The 13,179-nt window shown below is 37.8% G+C and overlaps 1 protein-coding gene across 2 annotated transcripts in view; it reads left to right on the top strand.

The window, feature by feature from the left end:
* LOC126480669 (hamartin) overlaps nt 1–13,179 on the top strand; it is a 234,346-nt gene that overhangs the window by 131,143 nt on the left and 90,024 nt on the right. For both annotated transcript variants that reach the window (XM_050103892.1, XM_050103893.1), the window contains one exon: nt 6,780–7,145. In XM_050103892.1, the coding sequence (XP_049959849.1) occupies nt 6,780–7,145 (366 nt within the window). The remainder of the gene's footprint in view (nt 1–6,779; nt 7,146–13,179) is intronic.

Raw genomic sequence — 13,179 nt, forward strand, 5'->3', positions numbered from 1 at the left:
CATCATGTACACACCCATTACAGTCATGTGCAGAGAACATCAGTGAGCATCTGAGAACAACTTAATAAATCTGAGAATGAGGGTCTGAGTTGGAGGGATATTTATGAGTGTCTGCTGGCCAGGAATTCTCCACCAGTAGCAGCCCCATCCCAGAAGAGACAACATGTCATAGTACTTGGGCATTGCCATTGGTCGGTGGCAATTTCATTTGTTCTGCCCTTCTTCCTTAGTCAGCTTCAGGAGGAGCATAGCTGGAGCTGTAGTGGTGTCCAGTTTTACTCTTCAGACATATTGTCTAGCTTTTCCGCTTTTTCAGCTTCCTAAACTATTTCTCTTCCATTCTGAATATGTCATCTTACTTCATCGTTCATGGTTACCACAATGACCCCCCCCTCCCCCGATATCGTTTTTCTGCATTGGTGCCAGGTGGTTCAATCCCCAGACCAAGGCATCGCACAGTGGTGTTTAACATCAGGATCAGGCTTATTTATGCTGCACAAGTTTACCTGTTACACAAATTCTCAGTTTTAAAATGAAAATGTTTCGAATTATCAATGGCAGAACCAGCATTATTGGATAATATCACTTTGTTCATATTTATGAAATAAAAAAGGAGTATCAATTTTGCTTTTTGTTAACTGACTCTGTGGTACATTAAATATAGCCAGGACAGAAAACTAATTATTGTAGTACTAAAACTTTTACTCAAAGATGCAGTGTTTTGTGATGAGGTTCAGTGTGATAAGTATGTTACGAAAGTTTTTGTTTCTGCTTTCTTTGCCTCCCTCTCTAATGGTTAACAAATCCTGTTCCTGGCTCAAGCTGATGTAAACCAAATTATCATCTGACTGCTATGTGAATTCAGACTGTGATTTACTGAAGTTGCTTACTACAGAATACTTTACCTTCAGATATATCTATTCTTCAGGTGTCTAAATTGTTTGTAATATACACTATGTGATCAAAAGTATCCGAACACCTGGCTGAAAATGACTTAAAAGTTCGTGGCACCCTCCATTGGCAATGCTGAAATTCAATATGGTGTTGGCTCACCCTTAGCCTTGATGACAGCTCCCACTCTCACAGGCATACGTTCAATCAGGTGCTGGAAGGTTTGTTGGGGAATGGCAGCCCAATCTTCACTGAGTGCTGCACTGAGGGGAGGTATTGATGTCGGTTGGTGACACTTGGCACAAAGTCAGCATTCCAAAACATCCCAAAGGTGTTCTATGGGATTCAGGTCAGGACTTTGTGCAGGCCAGTCCAGTACAGGGATGTTCTTGTTGTGTAACCACTGTGCCACAGGCCGTACATTATGAACAGGTGCTCGATTGTGTTGAAAGATGCAATCACCATCCCTGAATTGCTCTTCAACAGTGGGAAGCAAGTAGGTGCTTAAAACAGGAATGTAGGCCTGTGCTGTTATAGTGCTATTCAAAACAACAAGGGGTGCAAGCCCCCTCCATGAAAAACTCGAGCACACCATAACACCAACGCCTCCGAATTTTACTGTAGGCACTACACACGCTGGCAGATGACATTCACCAGGCATTCGCCATACCCCCACCCTGCCTTCGGATCGCCACATAGTGTACTGTGATTCGTCACTCCACACAACATTTTTCCACTGTTCAATTGTCCAATATTTACGCTCCTTACATCAAGCGAGGCATCGTTTAGCATTTACCGGCATGATGTGTGGCTTATGAGCAGCCTCTTGACCATGAAATCAAAGCTTTCTCACCTCCCACCTAACTTTCATAGTACTTGCAGTTGGATCCTGATGCAGTTTGGACTTCCTGTGTTAGTCTGGATAGATGTCTGCCTATCACGCATTACGACCCTCTTCAACTGTCGGCGGTCTCTGTTAGTCAGCAGACAAGGTCGGCCTGTATGCTTTTGTGCTGTATGTGTCCCTTCACATTTCCACTTCACAACCATATTGGAAACAGTGGATCTACGGATGTTCAGGAACTTGGAAATCTCGCGTATGGACGTAAGACACACGTGACACTCAATCACCTGACCGTGTTTGATGTCTGTGAGTTCTGCGGAGCACCCCATTCTGCTCTATCATGTCTAATGACTACTGAGGTTGCTGATATGGAGTACCTGGCAGTAGGTGGCAGCCCAATGCACCTAATATGAAAAACATACATTTTTGGGGGTGTCCGGATATTTTTGATCAAATAGTGTATAAAATTTCTTGAAGTTTTTACATAGTTGGGATTTATGAAACTTTAATGGTCAAGTAGGATGATGTGGTGTTAAATATTAAAAGAATTACTGAAATGCAATGAAATATTTCTTCTTCCATGAAATATGCAGTCCTCTTTTTCTAGTCAGAGAAGAAGTTGTTGCCAATGTTCCGTTGGCCGTCCAAACGTCTCCTCTCCCTTAAGGTAAAACCTTTCTTGGTATACATCCTGCTGGAATTCTATTTAGCTGAGAGGTCCATCATTCTTCGATTCTCTCTTGTGTTCTAAAAATATGCAATTCTCTCCACAGGGCATTTTTAAATCTATCCAGTCTGAAGTAGTCTTTCAGCTAGCTCAGCAATCAGTTCTGGTACCTGTGCCTTGCTAAGATATTTATGATTTAAGTACCCCTGTCACTGAGCCATACAGATAAAATTTCATTCTTGTTTGTTTTCATGTTTTACTAGATAATGTTCTTTGGATTGTTCCACATGTAGCTGGGCACTTCTTCATTTTATGATGAGTCCATGTGGGGAAAAATGTATCTAAAAACAAAGATTCTGTAACTTACCAAACGGAAGCGTTGGTACGTTGATAGAAACAATAACAATAACACACACACACACACACACACACACACACACACACACACACACACACACACATACTTAAAACAAAAAACAACTATTTCTAGCTTTCATAACTTGTATATTCATATATGATGAATCTCTCCAAAATGCAGCCGTTAGTGTTCAGTATTATTAATAAAATTTGTCTTGACTATATAGTTAATCGGTTTCATTAAAATAATCAAATATTTGGTCTTCAGTGTATTAAAATATGTTCAAATAAGTTACTTCAAGGGTCTTTTCTCTTTAGCTCAGTGGTTTACTGTGATTTACAGAACTTACAGCACATTATTATTATTATTATTATTATTATTAGAAGTCTGTACTCTACAAAGTCTCAGACCAGTGCTCACTTTTAACTTACTCAGTCTGCACCTACTCTGTCTACAAAATTAGCAGTGTTCAAATAAGTGTTACTTTGTCATTAGGTAACATATTTTGACAAGTCAGGCTCCATTTTATCACCACTTTCATGTGCTTTTACATTTTGCTAAAATAATTGTTTATGGATAAGCACATAGTCCACAACATGTTTTTGGAAATTTGAATAAGTTGTAGATTTGGAAAAATACATAACATATATTTGTAAATACTAGTATGGTTTTCTACACACTCATTATGTGGCTCATTATAGTTTTTATACAGACTCATTACGTTCTTTTGTGTAATAGATCTTGAAACAAGGCGCCATGCACAAAGCAAAGCTTACACAGGTAGTATCTCTCTTTGTGAAAAGCTTTTTCCGTTTTTGTTCCATCTGACAATACATGTATGAGAAGCCCAGGCAGCATACTTCTTTCTTGTGGGTGCTGCATAAATGTCTGTGTCAACTACGTAGCGTTTCACTTTGTACTGTGGTATTGATAACTTGATACACATCATCCTCAAGGAGCTCAGACGCAAGTGAGGTGATGAAGTCAGTCACTGTTATACTTTCAAGTAGCACTGGTTTGTACAACCAAAATGCATTTGACACTCCCATTAGCAGTAGATGGCAGTAAAACTTCCATCATCACTTGACAATTCTGTGCTGAAACGCACTGTACTGCAAGCCTTGTTAACATCATAATCTAAAGTTAGATGTGGCTTCAGTATAACTGAGCCATTCTTTTTGGTACCTGATCCGATTGATACTGTATGCTTTGTTAACGAAGAATATACTTCCCTCTTCTCTCTCCATTTCATCACACAAGCTTTGACTTTGTTTGAATGCCATTTCACCCTGGAGCATGAACTCCTGGCTGATAAAAAGCTGTAAGATATATGACTAAAGTGAGATTTAGCAATAAATGAACAGTGCGCATTTATTTAACAGATCACTGACAACGCAGACAACAAATTAAATTTGTTCATTTTCATACTGTATATACACACAAAAACTCACTCGGCCGCAAAATAAATACATTGCTTCATCAGTGGTAAGCTTTTCAAACAATAATATGACTGAGTACACCCCTCTTGAGAGACTTCTGTAACAAGAAAGCACTTCGAAGATTGGATGCAGTCCTCCTCCTTCTGGTCTCTTTTGCTTGAAACTCAACAGGATGAAAACATGATACTACCTGTATAGAACAGAAACACCTCATCACCTATGGACAAAAGATAAACTCAGTACTGAATTAGTGTTCCTTCTCTTATGTCTTAATAGGTTAGAAAAAGATTTGAAAAATCGGGCACCAAACTTGTAGATTTGATCTGATTCAATGCGAATTTTTTTAATGAGAATGCTGTTATTGGATGCTGACAATGGAGTAGCAATTGACAACTATTGTCAGCTGCTGCAATTGAAGCAACAAGCAGCATTTGACATATCGTACAGGTACAAGCAACGTCAGAATTACACGTGTTTATACATAATGCTTCAAACACATTGTGAGGAAAAACATGATAGGCAATTTAACATGGTTTTGTATCTGTTTTTGAGACACTTTACTGCTTTACCGTACTGCTTAAAGTTGTTCGCTGATAAACCTTATTTGTTATTTCTGCTTCACTTTTAAGCAATGTAAAAATTTGAAGAGATTATTGACACTGTGAATGTAGATTATTAATACTGAGACTGTAGCAAGTTTGCTAAAATCACTAAACTTAGAAAAAATTAAATTTCACAATTGTTCAAAAATTTTACACATTCCGGATATTGTTGGTGTGCATTTAATTTTCGTGCTTGGTTGCCCAGTACTGTTCCATACAGCTTTGAGTCAGTCATAACTCAAATAGTCGCCCAGTACAGTTACAATAATTTTTTGTTTTCTCATAAACAGATTCTAAAAGAAACTTTAATGGATGTAACAGCTGCTGTCTTGAATGACTAGGCCAGTATGACCGTATTGGCATAATTTCATGTGTGTACGTGATTGGTTTCACAGTTTCCTATAACTCTGCCTCAGATAAGTCATGTTTGTTGAGCGAGCAAGAAATTTTGGAAGCTCAAAGGGGAGAAATTGCTCAATAACTCATTCGCACTTTTTCTTTTAATTAAAATTTTCATTAAATATTATTTATTTATTCATTTATTTATTTTTATTAATTTATTTTTCATTTTAATTAATTAAAATTTAAAAATTTTGTGATATATTAAAAAATAAAAAATAAATCTTGAAGTTTGTCCCTTTTTTAGTATGTGTTATTCTTGTAAATACATAAATTGCATATGTGCTTCAAATATCAGCATCAGTAGTTGGTTTTCCTAGGCCCAATATTCTTCCAAGTGCCTGGGCTTCAAAGTCTTAATGTCGTGTAAGATTACCACAGTTTCTGAGAAGAAATTAATTTTTACTTATTTCATCTTATTGGACCTGTCACTTTGTTTCATGGTGGTGGTTAGGTTTGCTTACAAAATGACAGATGTATTTTTATAACTAAAAAATTTGTAGATTAATGAGATTGATTGCGGAATTTAGAATTTGTCTCGTTGCCCGCCCCCCACCTCCCCCCCCCCCCCCCTCCAATCAACTTCTATAGACACCCATGGCTGTCATTATTGAAGAACTTGTCATCATAGTGGTCATTATTGAAAATCTTTGTGCTGGGAAGCATTTGACTCCCCCTCTCTCTCTCTCTCTCTCTCTCTCTCTCTCTTTAAAAAAAAGTGGTGGTTGAGGGTTTGTGCGACAGACAGAAGTTCCTTTACTCACTGGTGCACGAGGAGGTTTGTGAAAATAAGCTGACAAAAATTTATTTGAATAAAAGCATACATCCAAAAAGCCTTAGACTAACTGCAAAACATAATTTTTATTATTCTCAAATGTTTTCACTCCTATTCACAATGGATACATTGTGCGAAACTGGTGTCTGCATCGTGGGGAAGATGGTGAAGTTACATAACTTGAAAAGAAGACCAAAAAAATTTACACCTGAATAACAGAAGTGTTTTTCCCAGAACTGAAAAACTTTAGGCTGACCTTGAACTTCAGGCTAATCTGTAATGTCTTTCATCCCCCAAAGAACGTAAGACTATAAAAAGAATTTGATGTCCACCATCCTTTTTTAACTCGATTCATGAATCAGTATTTTAAAGAACACACAAATGTTAGTTTGATAAGTCTGCAGAAATGAAAAATCATTCTGATTGGAATAAAATACCTCATTACCTGTTCTTTAGTTGTATACCAGTGTATGGTGTCCATGTAAGATTCTTGAGAGTTCGGTTGTGGAGCATGACAACAGTATAATTGGATGCCTATATCATTTTTTAATGTACTCAAAAATATTTATGTAGATATACCAATGATTGTGAATTGATGTTAAACCTTAGCTTCTCCGATAACTAGCTGGGTCAGTCAGTTCAGTGAACAGATGAATATAAGTACATACCACCTTCAGTAGGCCCATGCCTAATAATTACTGTGATGTTCAAACCATCTTTCGGTTTAGGAAAGCTTAATCTTAATATACTCTAAAGTAATTAGAACATGGCTGTGTAATCATTCTACCAATATTTATTGCACAGGAGCGAGAATGTGACAGTGTTTTGGAAGATGTGGTTTCATCTGGCGGACATGTTGGAGAGTATGAAGAGTGTGGGCAAGAAGGAGGAGCAGAGTGTGCAGCGGGTGGACTGCACATGCCGAGCAGTCGATCAATGCTGGAAATGGTGCGACGCATCCAGCAACAGAGGCACCATCGCCACCGTTTCTACAGTCAGTCAGTAGTGTCTGATGGAATTGTTGACAGTGTTGGGGGCATGAGTGCATTAACTGCCGACGGGGAAGTACAAGTACGCCGTGCAAACTCCTGCCCCGAAATGGAAAAGGGTCCTCTCGGATCTGGGTCGTCTGTAGGGGATGCACCTGATGAGCGCGATGAACTTGTGGAGGTATGTCCTTACTAGCATATTCATCTTTCTTCTGTAGCTGAAAGTTGTAGAGTATTTGATAAGGAAGTGGTTTTTGTTCTAAATTTGCACAATATGGTGGCTTGCAGGACTATGAAGAAATTTAACATAGGTCAAATACCACTGATTACAGAATGAATGTAAAGTAGATATGATTATGTAACACACAAGGAAAAAGTTAGTGACTTTCAGTGAGCCATTAACGGCTTGTGTGTGTACTGAAAGCAGCTCGGTTGTGAGAAAATGCCACTATCTGTGTGTGTTTTATTTTTTTTAAATTTATCTGTATTTATAGCAACAGTTTAAAATGTGAATGTTGGTGAGAAGCAGATAGTTCTTTCTGAGTGATGGTAAACTGTTCAGTCGGAGCATAATTTCATAGTTACATGTAAAAAAAAAGTGCTAATTCTATTTTGACATGTGCTGAAGTACAAAAATCAGCTGTGCTCCACTTTAAAGTGGATAAACATCCAAAATTGCAATATTTATTTTATGGAAAAATATTTTTTAAAACTTGAAAGCGATGGTCATGTCTTTAAACAAATTTTATACGACCATGAACCCCAATCACGAAAATTTAATAAATACTCTTACTGTACATGGCTGAAACTTCACCCACAGGGGTAAGCATGCTTTGTTGTTGTGCTGGTATTAGGTCCAAAGACTGGTTTGGTGCAGCTCTCCATGCTACTATAACCTGTGCAAGTCTCTTCAGTACCAAATAAATGCAGCTTACTTTCTTCTGGATCTGCTTAGTGTATTCGTCTATTGGTATCGTCCTAAGATTTTTACCCGCAACACTTCCCTCCAATACTAAGTTGGTGATCCGTTTATGCTTCAGAAAGTGTCTTATCAATCAGTTCCTTCTTCTAGTCAGTTTGTGTCACAAAATTTCTTTTCCCTCCTATTCTGTTCAGTACCACTTCATTACTTGCACTATCTACCTATCTGATCTTCAGCTTTCTTCTTTAGCTGCACATTTCAAAAGCTTTTCTCTTCTTGTCTAAACCAGTTTATAATTCATGTTTCACTTCTATGGAGTGTGACACTCCATTCAAATACTTTCAGAAAAGACTTCCTAACACTCAAATCTGTATTCGAAGTTAGCAGTTCCTCTTCTTCAGAAACACTTTCTTTGCCACTGCATCTAAATTTTATATGCTCTTTACACTGGCTGTCATCAGTTACTTTGATGCTCAAATACTAAAACTAACCTACTTTAAGTGTCTTATTTCATAATTTAATTCTCTCAGATTCATCTAATTTAATTAGACTACATTCCATTATCCTTGTTTCGCATTTGTTGACATTCATCTGATATCCTCCTTTCAAGACTCTGTCCATTCTGTTCAGCTGCCCTTTCAAGTAAGTTCTTTGCTGTTGTTGTTGTGGTCTTCACTCCTGAGACTGGTTTGATGCAGCTCTCCATGCTACTCTATCCTGTGCAAGCTTCATCATCTCCCAGTACCTACTGCAACCTACATCCTTCTGAATCTGCTTAGTGTTTTCATCTCTTGGTCTCCCTCTACGATTTTTACCCTCCACGCTGCCCTCCAGTACTAAATTGGTGATCCCTTGATGCCTCAGTACATGTCCTACCAACCGATCGTTTCTTCTGGTCAAGTTGTGCCACAAACTTCTCTTCTCCCCAATCCTATTCAATACTTCCTCATTAGTTATGTGATCTACCCATCTAATCTTCAGCATTCTTCTGTGGCGCCACATTTCGAAAGCTTCTATTCTCTTCTTGTCTAAACTGTTTATCGTCCACGTTTCACTTCCATACATGGCTACACTCCATACGAATACTTTCAGAAATGACTTCCTGACACTTAAATCAATACTGGATGTTAACAAATTTCTCTTCTTCAGAAACGCTTTCCTTGCCATCGCCAGTCTACATTTTATATCCTATCTACTGCGACCATCATCAGTTATTTTGCTCCCCAAATAGCAAAACTCCTTTACTACTTTAAGTGCCTCATTTCCTAATCTAATTCCCTCAGCATCACCCGACTTAATTAGACTACATTAGACTAATTAGACTACTAGTACAGTTTAGTGGAAAAATTCCACAAACATTTTCCAGAAGTACTTGGGTGGATGTGCTGCACCTCAATCCATAAGAAGGATACTCTCTCTCTCTCTCTCTCTCTCTCTCTCTCTCTCTCTCTCTCTCTCTCTCTTTTTATGTTAAGTTTTTAACCATTGTTCAGTTAAGATCATAGTCATCCCAGAATTATTGTTGGATTTCTATTCTGTAGGTTTCATCTTTGCACCTTTGAAACACTTTGGATTCTTAGATTTTTCTGTCACAAGTAGGGAAAGTTCATCAGATCCATCTTCATTTGTGGCAAGAAGAACAGTCACATGAATTTTACTTTTCTTCCCCACAAGGCATGAGTCTCCCTTTTCAGCTAATGTTTTACTAGGAAGCAGACTGTAGAATAGACTGTTTTTGTCACAGTTACAGGTGTTTTGAGGTTGTTAATCTCTTAAAATATCGGCACTAGTGTTGTACTGTGACGTTGTCCACAGCTTTTGATTCGCCATAAATTGTTCTCCCTGTGATAACTTGATGATCCTTGTAACCATCCTGATGAAGCCTTGAAATCAGCAGTGAGGTTCATACCTGTAGCTAAACCTGTCGACTTTGCTTTGAGCATGTCACCATTGATCGGAAGAGCTGCTTGAACCATGTAAAAATTACATTTTCCTAATCTACAGATCTCCCATCTTGCTGATAACGGTGTTTTGTTGATTTTGCACCCAGTCTTAAAAACCTGTTCAAAATACTGTTTCTTTTGCTGATAACTGTACATTGTGTGGTGTAGGCAATTCCTAAATCTGAAGCAGTTTTGGGTTTTGTGATGTTTGGATTAGCATCCACCTCTCATATGAATTTTACTTCCTGATCTAGTGTGTAACTTTTCCTTTCTCTTTTCCCCATGGCTGATCAAAAGCGACTGACAGAATGTCACTGTCCAGTGGTAAACTTCAACCACCAACTCCTAATGTCGTGACTTTTACCATGAAAGAAAGTTGTATTGAAAACAACAGCACCAGGAGCGTCTTTGTTTCCATGTCGCCTGCTCTGGTTAACCGTGTCTTTGTCTCTTGTCTCTGCGGTGGTACCCACTTGCTGTATTTGCATATGACAAAAAAGTTAAGGAAAATATCACAGGGCTTCTTTTCAAACAACAGTACCCATCATGAATTTCCAGCATGCTGGATCACTGACTTCTGTTGATCAGTACAACAAAAAACCAGTCCAAAGTTGGAAATTTTACTTTTTTTTTTTTATTCACTTCATGACTACTTTTGGGCTGAGACCCCTTTTTTTCGATTCATCCTAAAGGGCAGAAAACCAAAGCTACACTCACGTATGATACAGGTATTACTAAATTTTTAAGCACTTCCTAAAAATACAGAACATATTGTTTCACACAGTCAAAAATGCTGTGTAACATAGCCAAAAATGCTGTTTCCAAAGATGTGAAAGGCATGTCAAAAATGTGCAACAAACAGTTTCAGCGCATACAGATAACTGGCAGTTCACTGCTTCTGTTGCCGTATGGAAACCTCGAGACGGGGCCACCCTATCAGGATATAGGAAAATTGTTTAATTTATTAAAATTTCGCCAACCGTCAGGAATATAACAATTATAATAACCATACAATTCAACAGTAAAATTAACACCTCTTAAACCCTTTTCCAAAAACTGTCAAATACTTAAAATCACTGTACAGTAAAACACAGCAGCACAACATACAGCGTGTATTACACAGTTGTGTACCATGTTGGCATGTAAAAATCATTACATGTGAACAACAACATTGGTGTTAAAAGAAATCAAAACAATAGGAGATTAAAAATCATCACTTCCGACCTGTTACAAGCACAAAAACTTTCTCATAACAAACTTTACAAAGCCAGATGCAAAGCCGGGCATACAGGAGATCGTGGTCCAGGGGTTGGCGAAAATAACAGTGGGGTTGATGGTAGGGAAACACAGTATAAACTATACATCATTTTGGAACAAAGAACTGACTAAATCAAAAATAGACATGTTTGTTCAACACTTTATCTGGCTCCCTTATTTTGCTCTTAAAAATCTCAAGTTCCTCCAAAACATCCAACTGCACAACTTTCGATGCATGATGCAGAACCGTAAGTGTATTTTCAATAGTACCAACCCGATGACCTTCATTTTTTAAATACTGTCCAAATGCAGTCCTGTTAAAAGGACCTACATTTTCTTTAAAATGGGTGACAAAACTTCTACCAATTTGTCCAATGTAAAATGATTCACAGGATCCGCACTGCAACTGAATATACTGCTGATGAATTATATTTACTACCCTGTGGCAGCTTGCCAGATTGCTGAGCCTATGTTTCAACTTATACCTTAGTTGCCCACTCACACGGAATCCTACCATAAATCTTTTTAGAAGGAGCGGGTCAACTTTTCAGAGATTGGTCCCCTATATTGTAATATTAGGTACTTTTTTGTATCATCTATCCATGGTGGTTTCATCTGCCTATGCTTCCTGTACAAACCAGAAACCGGCAGTTACTTATAGCCATTAGCCACCACAACCTGCTTCAAAATGTTTAACTCTTTATTAACCTCGTCCTAATTGAGGCAATCTAAACAGTCGCTCCACCATAGTATGAAAGTAGTCTACCTTTTGTCTAATGGGGTGATTACAATAATTGCGTATTATGGCATCAGACTGTGTTGGCTTCCAAAAAATTGAGTAGTTAAGGCACTCGTCACTTCTCATAAGCTAATCCAGAAAACTCAATTTCCTCTCCACTTCAACTTCCAACAATTACTTAATCTGCTTATTGAATAAATTAAAAATAGATATAACCTTGTCATGTGTGCCTTTCAAAATCATGAAAACATCAGCAAATCTGTTATAAAAAAACAGTGTCATCAGAGAGTGAGATTAGGATAGCCCATGGTGCAGAAGACAAAGACCTTATTTATTTGCATTTGAGATTGGTAGCATGTATTAGAAATTTACAATTCCAGTTCTTTAGCAAAAAAGTTGACGCCTATGTTAGTGTAAAGTGGAGTGATATACGAAGCATACTGAATGATAAGCTTAGACAATTATGTTTGGGTACACTGTGAATAGCGCTGTTCCTGAGTCACCTACTTCTGTTGAAAGGGTTGTTAATGTAACTAATATCCAGTTTACGGATGAGGAAATACTCATTCTTAACAAGGGGCCGGGTTATTCACTTCGGCTACCTATATCTGAGAGTAAATGTAGCAAAGTTGATCACTGAACTTATGACAGCATGCACATACAACAAGTTGGATTGTCTTGTGGAGACATTAGTTACTGTCAAAACACTGGAACTGTTAGCTAAGTAGCATCTCATTGCTAAGGGTAGTAGGGCTAGGCATAGTGAGAAACCGGTTTTGGCAGGCATCAATTGTAAATTGGAGAGAATGCTTTAATAATAAAAGCCAATAAAGGAAATACATTAGTCAACTTATCAGAGGTAATGTACAGGGAAATGGTTTTGGATTTTTTTTTTGCAAATAATGGTATATGACAAATTAATAAGGATCCAATAAAGTTTGTGAATGTAGCTTTAAAAGAAAATTGATGGTTTACAGTTCTTGATGAAACCAAGGGAAAAACAGAGTCTGATATGCATGAATCCAAATTTGCCTGTTCTTAACATACGGATGAAATTAAATAAAGCTGAAAAAAGTGTGTGTGTTATAATTAATGGTAGAGATTCTCCACTTATGCTTCGTGACTAAGTTTCTTTTTTTGGAAACTGAAAGGAGTGTGTAAGTTCCCCAGTAATTATAGTGTACTAAATTTTGCAGTTTTTGCTGCTGAATACCAGAAACTTAAAATGTCAGATGATATGGTAGTTGCGTCTTCTGATATTATGAATTTGTACACCAATATCCAAATTGAGGAAACCCTTTCCCTTATCGAAAATAACATTTTGCATAATGCTACTATGAGCAGTGGGGAGCTG

This window comes from Schistocerca serialis, chromosome 5 (assembly GCF_023864345.2).
Source record: "Schistocerca serialis cubense isolate TAMUIC-IGC-003099 chromosome 5, iqSchSeri2.2, whole genome shotgun sequence".
NCBI lineage: Eukaryota > Metazoa > Arthropoda > Insecta > Orthoptera > Acrididae > Schistocerca > Schistocerca serialis.